Source organism: Macrotis lagotis, chromosome 8 (genome assembly GCF_037893015.1).
Source record: "Macrotis lagotis isolate mMagLag1 chromosome 8, bilby.v1.9.chrom.fasta, whole genome shotgun sequence".
Classification (NCBI taxonomy): domain Eukaryota; kingdom Metazoa; phylum Chordata; class Mammalia; order Peramelemorphia; family Peramelidae; genus Macrotis; species Macrotis lagotis.
The window spans coordinates 82,048,167-82,073,650 of NC_133665.1; the positions used below are offsets into that span (position 1 = coordinate 82,048,167).

A 25,484-nucleotide genomic window follows, 5' to 3' on the forward strand; every position below is an offset into this window, starting at 1 on the left:
AGTTACTGTTGTTTTATGAGAAATCATGAATGGCTGAACTCTAGAGAAACCTAAAAAGAATTAAAGGAACTGATGCTGAGTGAAGGGAGCAGAACCAAGAGAACATGGTACATGTTAGTAATAACATTGTGAATTAATCAAGTGTTTAAATGGAACTCCTCTTAGCATTTCAGAGAGGTAGGACAACCCTGGGAGACCTGTTATGGACAATGCTATCCACATCCAGAGGAAGAAAAACAGCAAAACAAAAAAACAAACACAGAATCTGAATGAACACTATGTTCACTTTAAAAAAATTTCTCTGGTTTTCCTTCCTGTCTCATGGTTTTCTTTCTTTTCTCTTAGGCTTAATTCCTCCTACAGAAAATGGCTAATCTGTAAACATGTTAAACACAAATATATATGTACAGTGTTCACCATACTGTTTGCCACTTAGGGGAAAGGGGTGGGAAGGGAGGGTGAAAGGAAATCATATAACTTATAAATATACATGTGGATGAATGTTGAAAAACTTTCATAGCATGCATTTGGAAAAAATAAAATGCAATTGGGAAAAAAAGTCACATTCATCCTCTATAATCATTTCCAATCATTTAGGATGTGTGTGTGTGTGTGTGTAGACATTCTCATGCATGCATGTTTGTAAATGTGTGTTGATCTAAGACTGCAATTTTGATGGGGTAGAAAACTCCAAGAGAGTATATTCCTTATATCACTGATGACAAGCATCAATTATTCTACAAATTATATTACAGTTACCCAGGTCACAGAGGTCAAACAACTTTAACTATGGTCATACAGGAATTGTATTTTTTTCTTACTCCAAGACAGAAACAATCAATCAAGGGTTTCTTAAGTGCTTTTTATGTGCTAGGCACAAAAGTTATAAATTCAATAAGTGAGATAATATCCCTGATTGTGAAGAGTTTATATTCTCTTGGGGAATACAATGAGGACACCTGTGAATATATATGGAGTATTATTTGGTCCTTAATTTCCCTTCCATTATCTCTCTTTTAAATCTTAATCCCTTTTCTGTTTACCTTCCCTTCCTCTTCCCCTTCCCTTTTCAAGTGCAGGTGAGAATGAGATTCTCTACTTTTTGCTTATATAGACTTCTATATATTCACACTGAATATAATTTCCGCTACATTTCTTTGCCTCTCCTCCATCCCCTTATATTCCTTTCTATTTACCTTTCCATTCTTTTAAGATCATTAAAACTTTTTTAGACAATAGGAGTTAAGAATTTGTTTAGTAATTGTCTGAGGCCAGATTTGGATTCAGGTTTTTGTAACCTGAGTGTGTGCTCTCTCCACTGCATTGCCTAATTGCCCCTCAGATTATTGAAACTTAATTGAAACACTCCTGGACCTTCTGTCAGATTAGACTCTTTCTATGATCTTTGACGATGAGAGGAGCACATGTAGCATTTCTGCCTATCAGAATATAAATAATATCCTTATTTAGTCTTTTATGAGGATTTGCTTATGTTTACCTTTCGATATTGCTCTTGTCTCCAGTATATTCACCATAGTATATCTATGCAGCTTTGGTCTTTTCATCAGAAGTGTGTGTGTGTGTGTGTGTGTGTGTGTGTGTGTGTGTGTGTGTGTTTATGTGTTAAAGATGCACTTTCCCCCCCTTATATAATAAGCTCAGTTTTATTGGGTATATTATTCTTGGTTGTAAGTCTTTATCTTGCCTTAGAGAATTTTACAAACCATCAAACCATCAATGGTGGCTGTCAAATTGTTTTTGATCCTGATAGTAACTCCTCTATATTTGAATTCTCTCTTTTTTGATAGTCTAATACTTGCATGATTTTTTCTTCTTAATCTGTATTCCAGATCAGTTGTTTTTGTAATGAGATACTTTACATTTTAATTTTTTTTTAAATTTTTTTTTAATTTCTAGTTTCTCAAAGAATTACCAACTTCTATTTGAGTTATTCTAATTTTCACAAGTTTGATTCCTGGGTAAAGTTTGTACATTTTATATCAAGTAATTGATTTATTTTCAAATTCCTTTTTTCCATAACTCTTATTTCTTTACCAATTTTTTCCTCCAACACTTTCATTTCATTTGTAAAAAAACATTTTTAATTAAAACAAAAATTTCTTCATTTCTTTTAGGAATTCTAGTTGAATTTGTGTGCATAATATCTTTGTCTTTGAGATTTTCTGGATGTTTTGAAGTTATTTTCTACTCCTTGGTTTATGTCTTTATTGTCCTTTCATCTGTAATCTTTTTTTATAGTACCATCAATGAGGGAATTAAACCAATATTAAGAATCAGACATGAGAGAGCTTCTAGGCAAACTAAGGCTTTTTAAATATACCCCAGATCTAATTTTGCAACTGCTATCCATAAAAAGATAATTTACCATTTGATTAGTGGACCAGAACCAGTTACAGACTGTCTATGTATGTGCCAGAGTCTTCCAAGGTACTTCCATTATCATCATGCTTTTCTTGGAAACATTCCGTAGCTTCTTCCACACGCAGAATTGCTTCACACATGTTCTGGTCAATCTAAAGAGAAGAAATAAAAGTAAATGTTAAGTAGTCAAATTCAATGTCATTTGAGAGGGAAGACATTAGCAGTAGGGGGATAAGAAAACAGACTTCCTGTGGAAAGTGGTGTTAAAACTGCTTCTTAAAGGAAGAGAAGGATTTTATTCCTGGGGAGAGCCATTGCAGGAAATGAAATGTCTTCAAGGAAGAAGCCAGTCTGGCTGGGCAGCAGGGAGAATAATGACCACTGAGGCTGGAAAATTTTGGGTTTGATTTTGTAGGGTTTTTTTTAATAACTCAACAGAAGAATTTATATTTTATCATTGGGGCCAGTAGTAAGCCACTGCAGTTTATTGAGTACCATGGTCCAGTTTGTACAAAAGAAAAATTACTTTGGCAGCTCTGGAGGATTGTCCAAAATAGGGAGACATTTGAATCAGGGAAACTAGTTATGAGTCAGTTGCAATAATCTCAGTGAGAGATAATGCCATTCTGAACTGAGGTGGCTTCTGTGTGAGTAAAGAGAAGTCAGATGAGAGAGATGGGTAAGTAGAAATTGTAAGATTTGATACCTGATTGGTTGTAAATGATCAGAAAGAGTGAAAAATTAAAGATAAAACCAAGAAGTAGCTTTGGGACAGAAAGTTATGGCTTCCCTTTTGACTCATTGGGTTAGAGATACCACAGTTTGCTTAGCCTTTCCCCAATTGATGAGCATCCCCTTGATTTCCAATTATTTGCTACCACAAACAGCTGCTATGAATATTTTTGTTCAAGTGATGTTTTTACCCTTTTTCATGATCTCTTCAGGCTACAGACCCAGAATAGCTATTGTTGGATAAAAAGGTATACACATTGCTCTCCAAATTGCTTTCCAGATAGGTTGGGAAAAGATCCTAATTTTTTTTTTTTTTTTTAGTTTTTGCTAGGCAATGGGGTTAAGTGGCTTGCCCAAGGCCACACAGCTAGGTAATTATTAAGTGTCTGAGGCTGGATTTGAACTCAGGTACTCCTGACTCCAGGGCGGGTGCTCTATCCATTGTGCCACCTTAGCCACCCCTTAAATTCTTAAAAAAAAGATTACAAGATGGAATTGAGAAGACAATATATAGGAAGGAATGCTAGAGCTATAAGTCAGTAATTTGATATATCTTTTCTAGGTAGGAATGAGAACAAGTAAATATGAGGAGTATATATATAGTTTATATTTAGTGTATATGACTTTGGTGATGGGAAGGGTCATCTGTTAATCAGAGACTAGAATAAAGAAGACAATAATGGATGTTTATTTCACTTAGATTATAGAATGAGAAAGGTAAAAGAGAGAACTCAAGAATATGATATATGAGTTTCTTTGTTGAGAGATCTAGGAGCAGGGGATGTGACAGGAGACTTGAGAGAAAGGAAGGTTTGAAACATTTGTTATTCTGAATGGGATGGAAATTGATTATGAAAGAGTAAAAGGATTATAAACATGTAATGGATGTAAAACAGTTGTGTGACTTCTGGTCCCACTACATTTCTCAACACATGATTAGAAGAAGAGAATGAGTGGTATAAGGTAATTTGGGTTTGGTGTCTTACAAGGTAAGGATAATGATAACATAGGGGAGCAAAGATTCAAGCTAAGAGGTTAGTTTGCAGTTGAGAAAGTGTAGCCAGAGTAGGAGTTGTGACCTGCAGAAAGTACTGAGAGAAAGAGTGATAGGAAGTCATCCTGAAAATGAAGAAGAGATTTAAGAAGAATAACAGAGATGGATGAACTAGCTTATGATTGGATAGAACACTTATTAAGTATTACCATTCTTGGTCATTGAGTTGGAGTAGATGAGCACATCTGAGGATTTGGAAGGTGAAGATATGAATATTGATATTCCCCAGAATGAGGGCAGAAATTTGGGTAGATGATAATTGTACAATCTCCTATTTGTAAGGGATTAAAAAAGCCATCTAATTCAACCTATCACTGGAAAAACAAAACTTATATAGTATTGCCTTGAAGACTTCCAGGAAGGGAAAACTTACTGTCTTCCTAAGCAGTTTACTTTGGGATTGCTATAGTTGTCATCACTTAAATTTAAAATTTGGATAGCCAGATTTGCTAAATCCTTTGCACATATCTCTGATTCCCAAAATTGGAAATTAATTAACAAACAATTAACTGAAGGAAGAGGAAAGATTGTCTTAAGTGGGTAGATAAACAGTCATTACAATCTGAACTGGGTGATAAGATTGGTTCTAGTGAAGCTCAGAGTAGGAAAGGATGGAATGGTGGTAGAGGGTTCTTGTATTTAAAATGGGGAACAAAGAAACTAGGTGGCACAATAGATACAGAGATGGACTTCAAATTGGGAATCCTGATTCAGATATTTAATAGCTGTGGCACTTTGGCTGGTCACTAAACTTTTCTTAATCTCAGGAAATTTATCTGTCAAAGGAAGGAGTGGGATATAATGTTCTCTAAGGTCCTTTGCAGCTATAAATCTATCTTTTCTTTATTTAACCTCTTCTTGTGGGACCAATGAATTGTTATATGACAAAAGATGGAAAGTTCTAGAAAGGATTGAATTGATTAGTAGGAAGAAACTGGACTGGCTTGTATTTGAGAACTTATAGAGTAATTTCAGGGATCCCAGGCTGACATAAAAGATCATATTTATTATTTTATACCAATAGTTTTCTAGTTTCATGACTGTGAATCATGAAAGGCTACACTCTAAGTATCTAAATAAACATTTGGAGTTTTACCAGATTATCAGAGACTGTAATTTGTGAGCAGTAATAATTTATTTAGGTCATATAAGTAAAATTGAAATCTTCAGATTTCAATACAGTGAACTCTTTTATGAAGTCATTTGTATTTGTAACTGTAATGAAGTAAGGGACAATTATGTTTGTACATATTTTCAGAATAAGGATTCGTTGTAGTTTGAAAATTGGTTATGTAAAGCACTTTAATTCTTTAATCTATGTTGAAGTGATTTTTAACTTTTGTTACCAAGAAAGTAATTAAGTACAGGTATCTTATTTGGCATCTGTGAAGCTCATGAGGGAATTATCATTCATTTCTATAGATCCCTTTTACCTTGCATATTTATCTTACATCTGAGCAGATTTAAAGGGCAGTTAGCATATAGTTGTTGGAATGCTAGAGGAGAAGAAGGTGTTATGCCACTAATGAACCAGTTAATCAACAAATAAATATTAAGGTCTAGACACTCTGCTAAGTATTAAGGATATAGAGATAAAAGTAAAACCATCTCTGCTCTCAAGGAGCTTATATTTCAATGGGGAGACAACACATACATAAATGCATACACAATATACACACACACACAAAAGACCATAGACTAGAGAGTTTTAGGATTGCAAGGCCATTGAAAGTCATCATCTTCATTTTATAGATGGACTAATACAGAAAGAAGTTAAATATTAAATTTATTTTTTTCCAAGGCGTATAGAGCTAGTGTGTGTTTGAGGAGCAATTTGACACAAGATCTTATTGATTCCAAGAGCTGTACTCTAGTCACCATCCCACTGTGCATATCAAGATGAAATATAAAGCAAATAAAAATGTTGAATAGGAAAGGTTAAGTAACATCTGGGAAGATCAGGAATGAACTTCCATAAAATGATGACATTTGAGAAGAAGGCCCAACATAGTCCAAATTCATTTTTATTCCCAACCTTCACTTCTTCCAAAGTTTCTTACTCCTGGGGCAACTAGGTGACGCAGTGGATAGAGCACTGGCCCTGGAGTCAGGAGTACCTGACTTCGAATCTGTTCTCAGATACTTAATAATTACCTAGCTGTGTGGCTTTGGGCAAGCCACTTAACCTAAGCCATTTGCCTTGCAAAAACCTAAAAAATAAAAATAAAAATATACAGTTTCCTACTCCTGTTGAATATACTACTGTCATTCTAATGACTTTCTTTTCTTTTTAAATGTTGTTTTCTTTTAATTTTTTCTAATTACATGCAAAGATAGTTTTCAGCATTCATCTTTGAGTGAGCTTTTGAGCTTCCACATTTTTCTACTACTCTTCCTTTCCTTCCCTATTTCCCCACTGCAGTGAATAATCTGATGCAGGTTATACTTGTGTCATTTTATTTAACATAATTTCATATTAGTCAAATTGTGAAATATGAATCAGAATTAAAGGGAAAAAACACAAAGAAAGAAAAAACATAAAAGAAGTTTTTTTTGTTTTTTGTTTTTTTTAGTTTTTGCAAGGCAATGGGGTTAAGTGGCTTGCCCAAGGCCACGCAGCTAGGTAATTATTAAGTGTCTGAAGGTGGATTTGAACTCAGGTACTCCTGATTCCAAGACCAGTGCTCTATCCACTACGCCACCTAGCTGCCCCTAAAAGAAGTTTTTAAAAAGTGAACAGTGTATGCTTTATTCTAGTTTTTTCCTCTGGATGTGGATGGCATTTTCCATCACAGGTTTTTTGGAATTGTCCTTGATCACTGAACTGCTAGGAGGAACTATGTCTGTCATGTCATAGTTGATCATCTCACAATGTTGATGTTAATGTGCACAATTTTCTCCTAGTTTCTGTTCATTTCACTCAGCATCAGTTTATGCACGTCTTTCCAGGCTTTTCTGAAGTTTACCACATCATGATTTCTTATGTAACAATAGTACTCCATCACATTCATGTACCATAATTTGTTCAGCCATTCCCCAATTGATGGGTATTCCTTCAATTTCAAATTCTTTGCCATTATAAAAAAGAGCTGCTATAAATAGTTCTGTACATGCAGTTCTTTTCCCCTTTTTAAAGATCTTTTTGGGATACAGACTTGGTAGTGGTATTGCTGGTTCAATGGGTTTGGGCAGTTTTATAGTCCTTTGGGCATAGTTTCAGATTGTTCTCCAAAATGGTTGGATCAGTTCACAACTTGACCATTTTGTTTTCCAGTTTTCTCACATCTCCATTTTTGTCATTTTCCATATTTATCATTTTAGCCAATCTTATGGGTTGTGAGGTGGTATCTCAGAGTTGTTTTACTTTGCATTTCTCTAATCAGTAATGATTTAGAACATTTTATCATATGACTATAGATAACTTTAATTTTTCCATCTGAAAACTGCTCATTCATATCCTTTGACCATTTATCAGTTGGAAAATGTAATGTCTGGTTTTGTAACCTCAGCAATAGTCTGGACTTTCTCATCCCTTATATCTAGTCAGTTACCAAATCTTGCTCTTTCTACCCTATGTCTGATGCTTTTTTAAAATTTTTTACTTTATTTTATTTTTTTAATTCTCATTTTGTACAAATGCTTTTTTTTTTACATTAATAAAATATTCTTGTTTAAGAGTAAACAAAATACCACTCCCCCCCATGACTATAGACTTGCTTGGGCGATAAAGTAAAGGGGAGAGAAAAAAATTAAAATTAAAAAAAATAATAGTAATAATTGTAGGTATGGCCAGGTGGCGCAATGGATGAAGCACCAGCCCTGGAGCCATGAGCACCCAAGCCCACATCCATCCCCGTACATCCATCAATCACCCAGCCATGTGACATGGAAGCCACCCGTTCCCCAATGCCCTGCAAAAACCAAAAAAGAAGAAAAAAAAAAGACCCAAAATAAAATAAAATAGTAGTCATAGTAGGGGTGGCTGGGTGGCAGACAGAGCATTGGCTCTTGAGCCAGGAACACCCGGGTCCAAATCCGGCCTCAGACACCCAAGGATCACCCTGCTATGTGGCCCCAGGCAGGCCACCCAGCCCTATTTGCCCTGCACCCTCCCCCAAATAATAATAATAATAAAAAATGTGCTTCAGTCTTTGTTCCAACACCAACAACTCTGTCATGGGTGGATCACATTCTTTATGGTAAGTCCATCACAAAAGTTACTTCCATATTTTTCCAACGTTGCCATTGCTGATTGCAACTCCCTCCTTTCGTACTTCTCCACTACCATATACTATATTTTCTCTCTCCTTTCACTCTGACTCTGCTGTAGGGTCTCTGAATGGTGCAGCAGACAGATCCTTGGTCCTGGGGCCAAGAAGCCCTGAGCCCCCATACCACCCCTTAGGCCCAGAATCCACCTGGCCCTATGGTCCTGGGCAGGCCTTCCAATCCCAGCCCCTTGCAAGAAGTAAAAAAGAAAATGTGTTATATCTGACCACTCTCCCCCCATGGTCCATCCTCTCCTCCTTTATTCACATCCCCACCCCTTCCCCCTGCTCCCCATGCTCCTTCTTACTTCAGATGCCTATACCCCATTGAATATATAAGCTGTTTCCTCTCCTAGTTACCTCTGATGAGAGCCAAAGATTCCCTCATTCTGCCTTGCCTCCCCCCTTCCATATCATTGCAATAGCTCATTTGTAATACAAAAAAATCTTATATGAAATATCTTGGCCTATTCCCCCTCTTCTTTTTCTTTCTCCCATTCCATTTCCCTTTTTTTCTATTGACTCCATTTTTACACCATATTTTATCTTCGAATTCAGCTTTCTCCTGTGCTTCAACTATAAAAGCTCCCTCTACCTGCTCTATTAACTGCGAAGGTTCATATGAGTATTATCAGTGTCATTTTTCTATGCAGGAATACATGCAATTCATCATTAAGTCCCTCATATTTTCCCCCTCTCTTCCAATCTCCATGCTTCACCTGAGTCCTGTATCTGAAGATCAAACCTTCTGTTCAGCTCTGGCCATTCCAAAAGGAACATTTGAAATTCCCCTGGTTCATTGAAAGTCCATCTTTTTCCCTGGAAGAGGACATTCAACCTTGCTGGGTAGTTGATTCTCGGTTGCATTCTAAGCTCTTTTGCCTTCCGCTATATTGTATTCCAAGCCCTATGAGCTTCCCATGTAGCTGCTGCTAAGTCCTGTGTGATCCTGACTGCAGCTCCATGATATTTGAACTGTGTCCTTCTGGCTGCTTGTAATATTTTCTCTTTGACTTGGGAGTTCTGGAACTTGGCTATAATATTCCTGGGGGTTGGTTTTTTGGGATCTCTTTCTTGGGGGGATTGGTGGATTCTCTCCATTTCTATTTTGCCCTCTGCTTCTAGAATATCAGGGCAATTTTCCTGTAGTAGTTCTTTGAAAATGATGTCAAGGCTCTTTTCCTGATCATGACTTTCAGGTATTCCAATAATTTTCAAATTATCTTTCCTAAGTCTGTTTTCCATATCAGTTGTTTTTTCAATGAGATATTTCACATTTTCTTCTAATTTTTTATTTTTTTGGTTTTGAAGTATTGATTCCTGATTTCTGGCAAATTCATCAATCTCCCTGAATTCTATTCTTTGTCTGAAGGTTTGTTCTCCTCAGAGTTTTCTTATCTCTTTTTCTATCTGGCCAATTTTGCTTTTTAAGGCATTCTTCTCCTCAATAACTTTTTGAACTGTTTTATCCATTTGATCTAAGCTGGTTTTTAGTATGCTATTTTCTTCAGCATTTTTTTGGATTTCCTTGACTAGACTGCTGACTTCATTTTCATGTTTTTCCTGCATCTCTCTCATTTCTTTTCCCAGTTTTTCTTCTAACTCCCTCATTTGATTTTCAAAAGTCTTTTTTTGAGCTCTGTCATAGCCTGAGCCCAAGTTCTGTTTTTCTTGGAGTCTTTAGATGCAGGAGCTTGTGCTTCCTCATCTTCAGACTGAGTATTTTGATCCTTCTTGGGCTCATTTGCAAAATATTTCTCAATTGTCTTCCTCTTATTTCTCTGCTTGCTCATTTTCCCAGCCTGAGCCTGGTTTTGGGGTGCTTCCTGAGCTTTTTGGACACTCCCACAAGGGTCTCAGTGTGTGAGTCTCTGTCTTCCCTCCTGGTCTGAAATGACCATAAGCACCGCCCTGTGCTACGGGGCTGAGGTGGGGGGGGCCCTGCTGTTCTATGGGGGGGGCCTAGACTGTGATCAGGATCTGAATGTGGTCAGAGCCCCAGAGTCCTGTTCCAGGGGCAGAGAACAGAGCTCTGCAGTCTCTCTTCACTCCCCTCCCTCAGCAAAATGGGCTCATGCCTTGGGGGCTCCTGTTTACTGGCTCCGCCTGCTTCTGTTTCCGGGTATGGGCTGCTGAAAGACCAAGCTGCTTGCTGTGTGCCCTGAGGGCTGGGCTCTATGTGCTAGCTGTGGCAGAGGCTCCCCCCCCCCCCCTCGCTGTTCCCCCACTTTGTGCCCGGTGCTCCGTGGGGTGCAGCTCAGGAGACTCCCCCGCAGCTTTGAGCTGCGGCTTCCAGCGCCCTGGGGCTGCCTCCGGGAGGCTGAAGTTCTTTCGCTCTGGCGGCCCCCCCCCCTCCTACCCCGGGGAGCAGAGCCTTTCTGCTCTTTTCCAGGTTACCTTGAGTAGGAGAACTGCCTCACTGGGTCCCTTTGTGGGTTCTGTCTCTCGAAAGTTTAGTTAGAGTCCTTTAGTTTCAAGTTTTATTAGAGAGTCCCTAAGACTGGATCCCTTCTGGTTGCCATCTTGGTTCCACCCCCGTTCTTTTTTTTTTCATTCACACAACTATCACCTTATCATTTGAATTTATTCTCCCTCCTGAATTCAATTGCCTTGTCAGATTCACCTGTTCTCTGCTCTTTATGCATGCAGCTCCACCCATGGTCTGCACTGTGTCCCTGCCAAACTTCAGAAAGACCTCCTCTTCCCTCTAGAAGCAATCATCTTCCTGAAACCTTTTCTTGTCCTGCTGGTGTGCTCCCTTCCAAACTACCTTGTATTTAATAACTTCGTATTTATTAACTTTACATTTAATATGTACTTGTTTTTTCCCTATTCTAAGGTAAACTTATTTTGAGGAGGAATTGACTGGTACTTCTTGTCATTTGATGCATTCTTCAGTCATTTCCCTTTGGAGTTGTGACATCCCTTTCATAAAAGGCAAATTCAAGAAATAAAAGTATAAAAAGCCCTTCCCTAATTCTATTGTGTTTTTTTCTCTCCTCCATATTCTTGAGGAGGTTTTAAAGGATGAAATGGCTTGTTGAATTAAAATAATAGTTACCTAAGCTATAATAATTCTGAAATAAAATAGTTTTTACCCATTGGGCATCTTGAATGCATGTATTGATACTGGTAAATTCAAAGATTGAAAATTTTTTTTTTTTCAGGCAGCCACTGAGAAATTGAAGAAATTAGAGGAAAATATTGAAGCAGAAAGAGCAGCACACCTGGAGTCCAAATTTAACTCTGAAATTATCCAGGTAAAATTGGCCAAAAATTTTCTATTTAATTCTTTAAATTATATGTCATCAGTTAGGAAATAAAATTATGAACCCACACCCTGAATTGTGAGAAGAGTCCTTGTGATTTAGTGGATAGATTACTTATTTTGTAGTCCATGGCCTCTTACTGAGATCCTGTCTCTGATACTATCTTAAGACCTTGGACAAGTAATTTAGCCTCTTTGGGTTTCTATTTTTTCTTCTATAAATTTGGAATTCTGGACTAGATGAGTCACCTTTAGTTCTTAATCAACTATTGTTTCCTTTACTTCATTCATTGAGTTTATTCAGTTATTCAAAATTGATGCATTTTGTTTGGATATAACTCACCCATGTCTCTGGGCCTTATGCTTGTATTGTATTCTTTCCTTATTTCTCCCTTTTGAGAATCTTATTTCCTATTACTACTGTTTAAAACTTTTTAAAACTAGACCTACTTGAGGTCTCTTCTTTTTTTTCCCCACTTTTAGTTTATCTCTTATTTCCAAATTACTGATTTTGAATGTTTTTCAGGATTGTTTAAAAAATTGATAATAGTACCGGTAGTGGATTAGCATGCCTGTTCTAATCAATGTTTACAACAATGAATTTTCCCATCCTTTTTAGCTTATTAGCTTTAAAAAATAACACCTTGTAGTTATTTTCTTTGTTCCTTTATTAAGAATTTGGCAAGCATCCACAAATGTTTTCATATACAAAACATTAAAAAAGTGAATTTCACTAAAATGTATTTATTTTAGTTTTATCTTGAATCACTATAACTATCCTGCCCCCTTTCACTGCCCTGCCAAATCTCCCATTTATTTTTGTCTTTGGACAAAAATTTATTTTGTCACATTGTACTTTAGAGGAATAGGCATAAATTGGGATGTCACCAGTAAGCACAACTTAGTGCATCATACAGAGTGGATAAATAAAATGCTTTTTTTGCAACAAATGAGTATATTTATGCAAAATGAATTTATACATTGCTTTTGTCTAAGAATACATGTTTCAGGGGCAGCTAAGGATAGAGCACTGGCTCTGGAGTCAGGTGGATCTGAGTTCAAATGTGACCTCAGACATTTAGTAATTACCTATGTGATCTTGGGCAAGTCACTTAACATTGCCTTGCAAAAAAACAAACAAAAAAAGAATTCATGTTTCATTCTTCCAGTCTTCTATAATGATGATTAGTCATTTCATTGTTCAGAATCCTTGAATTCTTAAATCCCAGCATTGTTTTCTTTTGAGTTTCTCTAATTATTAATGATTTTGAACATTTTTTATTTGATTTTGTATAATTTACATTTTCTTTTTGTGAAAATCATACCCTTTGATCACTCTTTTTAGGAATGGCTCCCAAATCTTTTATATTTCTAGCAATTTCCCCTAATTGTATAGAGTCAGGTTTTTTTATCTGATATATTTAATATAAATGTATTTCCTAATCTAAAATTTTTATGGAAAAATGTAGTAGTCCTTAGTTTTCCAATAACTGTTTCATAATATCACTATTAATTCTCTGTCATATACTTCTTGTCCTGAACTACAATAGGATCTCTGATAAAGTCTGGAGCATTGGTATAAAACTGAAATAGAAATGAGACAGGAATCTGTATATACAATTTCCTAGTTTTAAAAAGTAGTAGTAGTAGTAATAACAATAGCTAACATTATATAGCATATAATGTGCTAGGCACTTTACAGTTATTTACTCAGGTGATCCACACAACTCTGGGAGATAGGCCCATTTTACAGGTGAGAAAAAAGAAGCAGATCCAGATTAAGTGATTTGCACTGGATCACATAGCTACTAAAACATCTCAGAGTAGATTTGAATGCAGATCTACCTGCCTCCAGGCCCAGTGCTCTATCCACTGTATCACTGAATATTATCTATGCCTAATATATTTTTATTTATTCCCCAATTTTATCTTAATCTGTTTTGGGTTGCACTGAAGAATATTGTGAACTGAATGTGTGACCCAATGGCCTTGTTTGGTACTTCTGTGGTGTCACTAGCACTAACTCTTGCTCATTGGCATCCATAGGATATGTTTTAGCAGCTAGAAATTCTACAATTTGGAATTCCTAAGATCACTAGAAAAGTAATTCTTGCTACCTAGTTTCATGTGAATGGAGGTCTATAAATATAGTGGCTTACCTAGAAGCTTCAGCTGATAGGCTGGTGCCTGGTGGCTACTCCATAGGACAAAGGGAGATGCAAACATGGATAGAGTTTGAAATAGCCTTAGGGTGATGTTGTTTAGTTTTTTTTAATCAATTCCATCTCTTCATGACCCCATTTGGGGTTTTCTTGGTAGAGATGCTCGAGTGGTTTGTCAATTTTTCTCCTGAGACAAATAGGATTAAATGACTTGCCCAGGGTCATATGTATAGTATGCTGTGGGGCTGGATTTGAACTCATAAGATAAGTGCACTGCATTCTATCCACTGTTCCACCCAGTGCCCTTAGGATGATGGGAGTGGTAACAAAATGAGCTCCCAGGTGAGGCTGCTCAGCACTTTCCTTATTTGTTAGGTTGAGTAATAGGAACAGGATATCACATGATATTTAAGGGGGGGGGGGGTCAGAAATTGCTGAAGTGCAGGATGGTCCCAGTGGCACTGTTTTCTCTGTAGCTGATCAGAATATCTCTTCTTCCTGGGAAGGGCTTCCCCCCCACTTTATTTTTTTCTAATTGCATATTGTGAGAGTTTTTCAACATTGCATTTTTATAAGTTACACATTTTTCTGCCACTCTCCCTTCTCACTCCTCTCCCCTCAGCTGTGAACAGTTCAGTAAAAGTTATACATAAACACTTGTGTTTATGTAGTAGTCATTTTATGAGCGAGGAATATGGACTAAGGGAAAAGAAAGAAAACCATGAGATAGGAAGGAAAAACATGAAAGAAGTGTTAAAAAAGTGAACATAGGGGCAGCTAGGTGGTGCAGTAGATAAAGCACAGGCCCTGGAGTCAGTAGTACCTGGGTTCAAATTTGGTCTCAGACATTTAATAATTACCTAGCTATGTGGCCTTGGGCAAGCCACTTAACACCATTTGCCTTGCAAAAACCTAAAACAAACAAACAAAAAAAGTGAACATAGACTTCTGGCCAAGATGGCAGAGAGAAGACAGGCACTGTGTTAAGTGTTCCTAGTTCCTCTCAAAATAGCATGAAAGAAACTTCTTAATAGAAATTTGATTGACAAAATGGATGGTGAATTCCAATACAGAGAATCATAGAACATACCTGGAAAATGACTAGCTGGGCAAGGGACCTGAGCTTCATACTTTCAGTGGAGCTCTTTTCCCAGAACAAATGGTAGTGCCCTCCTATCCCCTCAGGCTTAGGTGTGGGCAACAGAGTTTATTCAACTAATAGGGATATCAACTCCCTCCTCCAGGGCCCAGCCCATTGTTCAAGGTCAATTCAGACCCTACTGCTAAGGGCCTCAAACACCCCAGAGAAAGCAACCAGCGCCCCCTACTGGCTTATTCTTGGAATTACTAAGCCAAGTGAACAAAGCCTCTAGGGTTTTCAAAAGCAAACCACTGAGAGCCAGGACCCCCCACAACAAGATCCTAGGAAGTTGAAGAAAGGCAAATGATGGGGGGGAGAAATACTTAGAAGAAATAGATTTTAAGCCAGAGAGATCTAGCACTTCTGAGGAGAATATGAATTAGTCTCCAGCCCAGAAAGACTTCTTTTTTTTTTTTTTGGCAAACTAGATTTATTATTTTTTGCTGAGGAAAGAAGTCTTTGGACATTTCCAGGGAATTTTAGAACAGGGAGAGAGGGAGAAAGAGTGTAGGAGGAAGTAGGAATGCTTTAAAATGAAATGAACTATGAGCAGGGGTCCATGCTACTTCTCAGAAATTTTGCAAGCTCCTTGATTCTGGGATGAACACCTGTTTAAATTCATATTTTGCAGTTTACCTTAACATCTGGTTAACAGAAAATACACATTCAAGAAAATAAAAACTTTTTATTTATATACATTGTTGTGATATCTAGAAGCTCTATTTCACCCCCTCATTCCCCAATAATACCATAAAAACTCTAGGTAGTCTTTGAGAGGGAGAGATCTGCAAAACTGAACAGTAGTTCAATTTTTGGGTAATTTACATGGTCCATTGGATGTTTACATCCTGTCAGTTCTGTAGTTCTTCTCTCCTTTCTAAATTAAAGGAAAAATATCTACATGTGTCCAAAAACAATAGAGGTCAAGGTCTTAGGTACTGTATTATGTGCCAGATTTATACTTCAACTTTAAATAAATAGAAGTCCCAGTACACAACAGGACAGCATAGAGCATAATAGCATTTAAAATATTTCCAAGATACTTTGTTTTTTGAACACTCATGAATCAAAGGGACTTCCAGAAAGACTTCTTGAAGAAATCAGGAAGGACGTAAAAAATCAGTTGGAAAAATTGGGAACTCAAGAGAATTAACATGTTGCAAGAGAAAATTAACACCTCAGAACAAGAAAACAAATCTTAGGGGGCAGCTAGGTGGGGCAGTGAATAGAGCACCGGCCCTGGAGTCAGGAGTACCTGAGTTCAAATCCGGCCTCAGACACTTAATAATTACCTAGCTGTGTGGCCTTGGGCAAGCCACTTAACCCCACTGCACTGCAAAAAAAATCCTAAAAAAACAAACAAATCCTGGAAAAATATAATTGGACAAAATAGAAAATGAAATTAATTCTCTCAGATTCTCAATTGGGCAAATGCAAAAAGAAAATAATTCTCTCAAATCCCCAATTGGGCAAATGCAAAAAGAAAATAATTCTCTCCAAACTACAATTGGCCAAATGGGAAACTCCTTCAAAAATACAATTGAGTAACTGGAAAAGGAGTTGCAAAAGATAAATGAAGAATATTCTTCTCTTTAAAAAAGAATAGAATCGATGGAAACTAATGACTTCATGAGACAACAAGATTCTGTTAAACAAAACCAAAAGATAGAAAACAGAAGAAAAGGAAAAAATACATCATCAGCCAAACCACTGACCTCAACAATAGATCAAGAAGGGACGACCTGAGAATTGTAGGCCTTCCAGAAAACATTTAAGAGAAAAAAAGTCTGGACTTAATATTATAGGATTTAGTGATTGCAAATTGCTCACAGAACCAGAGAGCAAAATAGTTATTGAAAGAATACATTGATCCCCTCCGGAAAGAGATCCTAAAATGAAAATACCAAGGAACGTTGTGGCCAAATTCCAGAACTATCAGATAAAAGAGAAAATCCTGCAAGCAGCCAGAGAGAAAAATTTTAAATTCCAAGGAGTCACAATAAGGATTACATAGGACATGGATACATCAACATCAAGGGATCAAAGGGCCTGGAATGAGATATTCTGAAGATCAAGGGAGCTTGGAATGCAGCCAAGAATCCACTATCCAGCTAAGCTGAGCCTTCTCTTCCGGGGGAAAAGATGGACAATTAACAAACTGGGAGACTTCCAACATTTCCTGATGATAAGATCAGAGCTAAATAGAAAATTTGGACATCAAACAGGAGGCTCAAGAGACACATGAAAAGGTTAAAAAAAAAGAGTAAAGAAAAATCCTGCTATCCAATAAGATGAAACTGGCTATATCCCACCTTGGAGAAAGATTCTCATTATTGTAACTCTATTAGAGAGAAGATACTTAGCCAAAAGTGATGGTCACTCATGACTTATCCATGAGACTGTTATCCAATAAGATGAAACTGGCTATATCCTTACCTGGGAGAAAAGCTTTAATAACTCTTGAGTATTGTAACTCTATTAGAGAGAATATAATTAGCCAGAAGTGATGGATACATATGACTTTTCTGTGACTCAGAATGATTTAAAAACAATACCTCCTTAAAATGGGGGAAAGTAAGGAGATGGGAAGATAAAGGAGATTGAATGGGGCAAATCTCATTACATTAAGGGGTACAAAAGACCTATTGTAATAGAGGGAAAGAAGGGAGGAGGTAAGAACCACCTGAATCTTCATCTCATCAGACTTGGCTTAAAGTTAACTTACGCACACTCAGTTGAGTTAAGAAACCTATCTTACCTTAAGTATTAAAAGGGTAAAAGGGGAGGGGGGGCACAGGGATGGGGAGAAAAAGGGGAACTAACAGAAGGAAGGGAAGGAAGAAGGGGAAAAGGGAAAGGGGAAAGAAAGGGAAGGGGGTTAATATAGAAGGGTAAATACATTGAAGGTGGCGATATTCAGAAACAAAATACTAGAGAATATGACTAAAGGGCAAAGGGAAAAATACAAACAGGGAAGATAGCAAGGAAGGCAATAAAGAATTAGTAATTATAACTTTGAATGTGAATGGGATGAACTCTCTCTCAAAATGTAAGCAAATAGCAGAGTGGATTAAAAACAAGAATCCTACAATATGCTGCTTACAAGAAATTAATTTGAAGTAGAGAGATACATATAGAGTAAAGGGTAAAGATTAGAGCAAAATATATTTTCCTTCAGCTAAACTGAAAAAAAAGCAGGGGTAGCAATTCTTATCTCAGACAAAGCAGATGCAAAAATAGTGTCAAAAGAGATAAGAATGGAAACTATCCTCCTAAAAGATACCATAGACAATAAAGTAATTTCAATACTAAATATGTATGTACCCAATGGTATAGCATCCAAACCCTTAGAGGAGAAGCTGAAAGAACTACAAGAAGACATAGACAGCAAAACTCTACTAGTGGAAGTCCTCAAACTCTCACTCTCAGATTTAGATAAATCTAATCATAAAATAAACAAGAAGGAAGTTAAGGAGGTAAATAAATAGATTGTTAGCAAACCTAGATATGATAGACTTATGGAAGAAACTGAATGGGGATAGAAAGGAATATATTTTTTTTTTCTTCAGTTCATGGTACTTACATAAAAATTGGCCATGTACTAGAACTTAAAACCTAATGATCAATTGCAGAAAGGTAGAAATAGTGAATACATCTTTCTCCAATCATAATGCAAAAGAAATTATATGCAACATTGGGCTAGGGAGATATAGACCTAGAACTAATTGGAAACTGGATAACCTCATTTTAAAGAATGAGGATCAAAAAGCAAATTAGAGAAAGAATTAATTATTTCATCCTAGATAATGACAATAATGAAACAACATACCAAGACCTATGGGATGCACTCAAGGTGACTGTCAGGGGATATATTTTATCTTTAAATGCTTACATGAATAAATTAGAGAAAGAGGAAATCAATGAACTAAATATGCAACTAAAAAATTAGAGAAAGAACAAATTAAAACCCCAATTAAATACAAATTAGAAATTCTAAAAATTAAAAGAGAAATTAATAAAATCAAAAGCATGAAAACTATTGAACTAATAAATAAAACCAAGATTGGTTTTATGAAAAAAATAAAATTGATAAACCTTGGGTCAATTAGATTAAAAAAAGAAAGAAGAAACCATATTACTGGTATCATAAATGAAAAAGGTGTACTCACCACCCATGAGGAGGAAATTAGAATAATAATTCTGAATTATTTTGCCCAACTCTATGGCAATAAATTTGACAATCTAAGTGAAATGGATGAATATTTACAAAAAATAGAAGTTTCTCAGGTTAAATGAAGAGGAGATTAAATATCTAAAAAGCCCTATCTCAGAAAAAGAAATTAAACAAGCCATTATTGAACTCCCTAAGGAAAAAATCTCCAGAGCCAGATGGATTCACAAGTGAATTCTATCAAACATTTAATGAACAATTAATTGGTTCCAATTCTATATAAACTCTTTGGAAAAATAGGGGCAGACAGAACTCTGCCTAACTCTATAAAGCCAATATGGTGTTGATACCTAAACCAGGAAGAGTTAAAGCAGAGAAAGAAAATTATCGACCTATCTTCCCGATGAATATAGATGTAAAAATCTTAAATAAAATCTTAGCATAATGATCACAATAAGTTATCACTAGGATAATATATTATGATCAGATAGGATTTATCCCAGTAATGCTGGGCTGGTTCACTATTAGGAAAACTGTAAGTATAATTAATTATATTAATAACAAACGTATCAAATCATATGATTATATCACTAGAAGTTTGAAAAGCTTTTGACAAAATACAGCACCCATTCATACTAAAAACACTAGAGAGTGTAGGAATAAATGGATTGTTCCTTAGAATAATAAGTAGTATCTATCTGAAACCACCAACAAGCATTATATGCAAAGGGGATAGGCTAGAGGCATTTCTAATAAGGTCAGGGGTGAAACAAAGATACCCATTATCACCTCTACTATTCAATATTGTATTAGAAATGTTAGCTTCAGGGGCGGCTATGTGGCAGTAGATAGAACACCCTGCAGTCAGGAGTACCTGAGTTCAAATCCAGCCTCAGACACTTAATAATTACCTAGCTGTGTGGCCTTGGGCAAACCACTTAACTCCATTTGCCTTGCAAAAACCTAAAAAAAAAGTTAGCTTCCACAATAAGAGAAAGAAAAGAAATTGAATGAATTAGAATAGGGAAGGAAGAGACAAACTACCTCTTTGCAGATGATGTGATGGTATACCTAGAGAATCCCAAAATATCATCTAAAAACTATTAGAAATAATTAGCAACTTTAAGAAAGTCACAGGATATGAAATAAACCCTCATAAACCCTCAGCATTTCTATATATGACTAACAAGATATAATAGAAGAGCTAGAAAGTGAAATCTCATTTGAAGTAACCTCAGACAATATAAAATACCTGGGAGTCTACCTGCCAAGGCAGACTCAAAAACTTTTTGAAAGCAATTCCAAAACACTTTTCACACAAATAAAATCAGATTTAAATAACTGGGCAAACATCAACTGCTCATGGATAGGTTGTGCTAATATAATAAAAATGGCAATCCTACCAAAACTAAACTACTTGCTTAGTGCCCTATCAATCAAAATTCCAAAAAATTACTTTAATGAGTTAGAAAAAATTGTAAGTAAATTCATATGGAGAAATAGAAAGTCAAGAATTTCCAGGGATTCAATGAAAAAAAATGCAAAAGAAGGTGGTTTAGCCTTACCACATCTAAAATTATAAAGAATCAGTTATCAAAACTGCCTGGTATAAGCTAAGAAACAGAGTGTGGATCAGTGGAATAGAATAGGTGCAATAACAGGAAATGATCATAGTAATCTGCTGTTTGATAAACCCAAAGAGTCCAGCTGTTGGGATAAAAACTCTCTCTTTGATGAAAACTGTTGGGAATTTTTTTTTTACTATTTTGAAAGATTTTTATTTATTTTGAGTTTTACAAGTTTACCCCTATTCTTGCTTCCCCCCTCCCCAGAAGGCAGTCTGTTAGTCTTTATATTATTTCCATGGTATGCATCAATCTAAGTTGAATGTTATGAAAGAAAAATCATATCCTTATGAAATAAAAATAAAGTATAACAGATAGCAAAATTGCTATAATTTTTTTTTCCCTTCTTAAATTGAAGATAATAGTCTTTGGTCTTTGTTCAAACTCCACCACTCCCTCTCTGGATACAGATGCTATTCTCCATCACAGATAGTGATGGGAAAATTTTACATTAGTATTGAAGAAACTTGGATTAGAGAAAAACTTCATACCATATACCAAGATAAGATCAAAATGGATATAGGATTTAGACATTAAAAATATTATAAACAAACTAGAAGATCAAGGAGTTGAAAGGTTGAATGAGTTCACACAGCAATGTAATAGTGTCCCAGATTTCCCATAACCCTTCCTACCATTTATCCAACCTTTCTGGAGAGCAATTTGTAATTATGCCCAAAGGACAGCAAAAATGTGCATACCCTTTGATGCAGCAATACCACTACTGGGTCTATACCCTGAAGAGATGATGAAAAAGGGTAAAACATCACTTGTACAAAAATATTCATAATAGGCCTGTTTGTGGTGGCAAAGAAGTGAATGTCCTTCAGTTGGGGTATGGCTTATCAAAGTGTGGTATATGTATACATGGAACACTATTGTTCTATTAGAAACCGGGAGGGATGGGAATTCAGGGAAGACCCAAAGGATTTACATGAACTGATGCTGAGCAACATGAGCAGAACCAGAAGAACATTGTACACCCTAACAGCAATATGGGGGTGATGAGCAACCTTGATGGACTTGCTCATTCCATCAGTGCAGCAATCAGGGACAATTTTGAGCTATCTCAATGGAGAATACCATCTATATCCATAGAAAGAATTGTGGAGTTTAAACAAAGACCAAAGACTATTACCTTCAATTTAGAAAAATATTGTTATCCTATTATGTAATTTTGCTATCTCTTATACTTCATTTTTCTTCCTTAAGGATATGATTTCTCTCATCACATTCAACTTAGATCAATGTATATCATGGAAACAATGTAAAGACTAACAGACTGCCTTCTGTGGGTGCTGGGGGGAGGGAAGCAAGAATAGGGGTAAAATTGTAAAGCTCATAATAAACAAAATCTTTCTTTAAAAAAAGGAACATAGTAATCCATTCAGATTCTTTGCTGATTTTTGTTTTTTTTTTTATTTGTTTTTATTTTCCTCTGGATGATGGTAGTGTCCATTAAAGTTCTCCCAGGTTGTCCTCGAGCTCTGAACTACTGAAAGGAGTTGCCTCCTTCATAGTTAGTCAACTCACAGTGTTGTTGTACATAACATATACAATGATCTCTTAGTTCTGCTTGGGGAGGACAGCTAGGCAGCTGGATGGTATGGTGAATAGAGTATTGGGCTTAAAGTCAAGAAGTCTCATGTTTGTGAATTCAAATCTGTTTATAGACACTTAACCATTAAGTCAGTTAAGCTCATCCCTGTTTCCCTCAGTTTCCTCATATGTAAATTGAGCTGGAGAGGGAAATGATAAAGCACTTCAGGGTCTTTGCCAAGAGAATTCGAAGTGGGGGACCACGAAGAGTTGGATGTGACAGATGATTCACTATCAACCTTGACTAGCATCCAGTAGGCTTCTCTTGCTGTTGAATAAAATAGAATTCACTATCAACCTTGACTAGCATCCAGTAGGCTTCTCTTGCTGTTGAATAAAATAGAATTCTAAGGATCTCTTTATACCACTCTGTAGTTCTTTTGACTTCTAAAATTACTTTTATTTACCTTGGACATCATTTCCATTTACTTCTGCCTCCCCTCCCCCAAACTCACAGCACAGGAATTTCATCTTTTGCCTTTCCACAATAAAAGTTCATTACCAATAAATGTAATCAAGGAGATTGCTTCAGCTTTAGCACTTATACCTCAATATCATGCAGGACAGAGGTGAAGAAGGAGGTAGAAGTAGAAGGCACCTTAGTTGATAGGAATTTAGGAAGAGGGGAGGAGAGAGACCCCACAGCAATTCGACTCAATTTTTTTCTAAAATAGGAGGCAAAAATCTCAGTTGAGTCATTAGGGGAAGAGGAACCATGGAAGGAATGAAAAAGGTTTTGAAGGGCTGCTGTGGAGAATGAGATAATGAGTTGATAAGGGCATTATAATATGATTGCCTGGTAACACTGAAGATCTAGCTGAAATTGTGTACATTTTTCATGGATCTAGTCAGAACTAGATGGATCTAGTCAGATCTAGTTGTTTGATTTTTCTCTATTTTCATTCAGTAGCATGTATGTAGGGGTGAAGGCAACAAATGGTGGGAGTCATCCTGTAACTTGACTGGGCTTTATTGGTAGGATGATAAGGATGTTAGAGATTCAAGAGAAAAGGGAATTTCAGAGTTGAATTTGTTCACCAAAGAAGAGATCAAAATGGAGAAGGGAGGAGAAAATGGTTAGTGCAGAGGAAATAACTGGAGAGAAAATTGAAGGGTGATGGGACTGGAATAAATAGGTTGTGTTTGGAGTTTTTTGAACATAGAAACAGTACTTTAATGGATGATAACAAGACCAAGGAAGGGTGGAGTAGTTATTAGGAGGTGAGTAGTTGGAGAAACTTAGTATTTAGGATATTTGAGGGAGTGTTTATATATAGATTGAAATATCTTAGTTTGAGGGCAGGATTTTTTTTTTTTGTACTACATATACTAATTGCATCTTTTTATTGCTGAAAAGAAATTGACTTAGGAATCCATCTAGGAGAAAGCTAAGTTGATGAATAATAATAACTGGCATTCTTAAAATATTTGAAAATTTTTGAAGTCTCCCCCCCCCCCATATCTCATTTGTTTTCTGAAGAACAGTATTAGTAATTAGGGCAATTTTTATTCCCATTTTACAAATAAGGAAGCTGAGATTCACCAATGCTATGTAGCTAGTTCACAGGTACACGAAGACAATAATCAGATTCAAGTTTTCATCTCACCAAGCTCATACTCTATTCATTCACTATACTATTATTCAGACTAAACCATTTAGTCCCCTGGGTTAGTGCATCAGTATATTCCATGATCTCATTTTCCCAATAAGCTATAAGTTACTTTGAGAATTGTCTGAGAGGTGATTAGATTTTCAGTCTCATTAGGAGAAGAAATCAAAATTTTAGGGGGATAAAGGTCTCTTGATTTTGTCAACATTTTTCATTTCAGTGCTTCTTTATTAAGTCTTAAAACCTGATAAGCATGATATTAATAATGCATAGTTCTATGCCCAAAGGGCAACAAAAATGTGCATACCCTTTGACCCAGCAATACCACTACTGGGTCTATACCCTGAAGAGATGATGAAAAAGGGTAAAAACATTACTTGTGCAAAAATATTTATAGCAGCCCTGTTTGTGGTGGCAAAGAATTGGAAATCAAGTAAATGTCCTTCATGGGGAATGGCTTAGCAAACTGTGGTATATGGATGTCATGGAACACTATTGTTCTATTAGAAACCAGGAGGGATGGGATTTCAGGGAAGCCTGGAGGGATTTGCATGGACTGATGCTGAGTGAGATGAGCAGAACCAGAAAAACACTGTACACCCTAACAGCAACATGGGAGTGATGTTCAACCTTGAAGGACTTGCTCATTCCATCAGTGCAACAATCGGGAACAATTTTGGTCTGTCTGCAAAGGAGAGTGCAATCTGTATCCAGATAAGGAGCTGTGGAGTTTGAACAAAGTTCAAAGACTATTCCCTTTAATTTAGGAAAAAAACAGATATCTTATTGTCTGATCTTGTTACTTCTTAGACTTCTCTTCTCCTCTTTAAGGATATGATTTCTCTCTCATCACACCCAATTTGGATCAAGGCACAACATGGAAACAAAGTAAAGACTGACAGAGTGCTTTCCGTGGAGGGGGAGGGAAGTGAGATTGGGGGGGAAATTGTAAAACTCAAATAATATCTTTAATAAAAATAAATTAAAAAATAATGCATAGTTCTGTTTATGGAATTAAAACTAAAGTATCTTTGTTACCTGCCTATTGCCCATAAATTAGCTTAAGTAGTTATTATTAATGTTGTTATTAGCTGATACTGCCTTTTGTGAATATGTACATTTCCTTTGTGAAAATTTGTGTCTTGAGTATTGAGATTAAAATTACCTTACTTCCTAATGTATAATGCTTTTCAGTCCTTCTTTGAATCTTTGATTTCATCTACATAGTTATTTTCTCCTTTGGCATAAATTTCAGCTTATCTATGCTTTCCTGTTTTGTATATCTCTAGTCTAGTTTCTGCCCTAGATCCTCCAATAAGTATCTAGGAATTAACCTGGATTTTTTTACTATAGGTTTTTTGCAGTGAATTTCTGCAGAGTTTTGCTGAACCACTGCCTGACTCATGTTCATAATCTTAACATTCCTTACTACCACCACACCACTAGGGAACCCTGATTTCTTTTTTTTGAAT

General features: G+C 36.3%; 1 protein-coding gene across 6 annotated transcripts in view; it reads left to right on the forward strand.

The window, feature by feature from the left end:
• Positions 1-25,484, forward strand: part of CCDC171 (coiled-coil domain containing 171) — a 459,446-nt gene that overhangs the window by 100,629 nt on the left and 333,333 nt on the right. For all 6 annotated transcript variants that reach the window (XM_074197551.1, XM_074197553.1, XM_074197549.1 and 3 more), the window contains one exon: positions 11,604-11,696. In XM_074197551.1, coding sequence (XP_074053652.1) covers positions 11,604-11,696 — 93 coding nt within the window. The remainder of the gene's footprint in view (positions 1-11,603; positions 11,697-25,484) is intronic.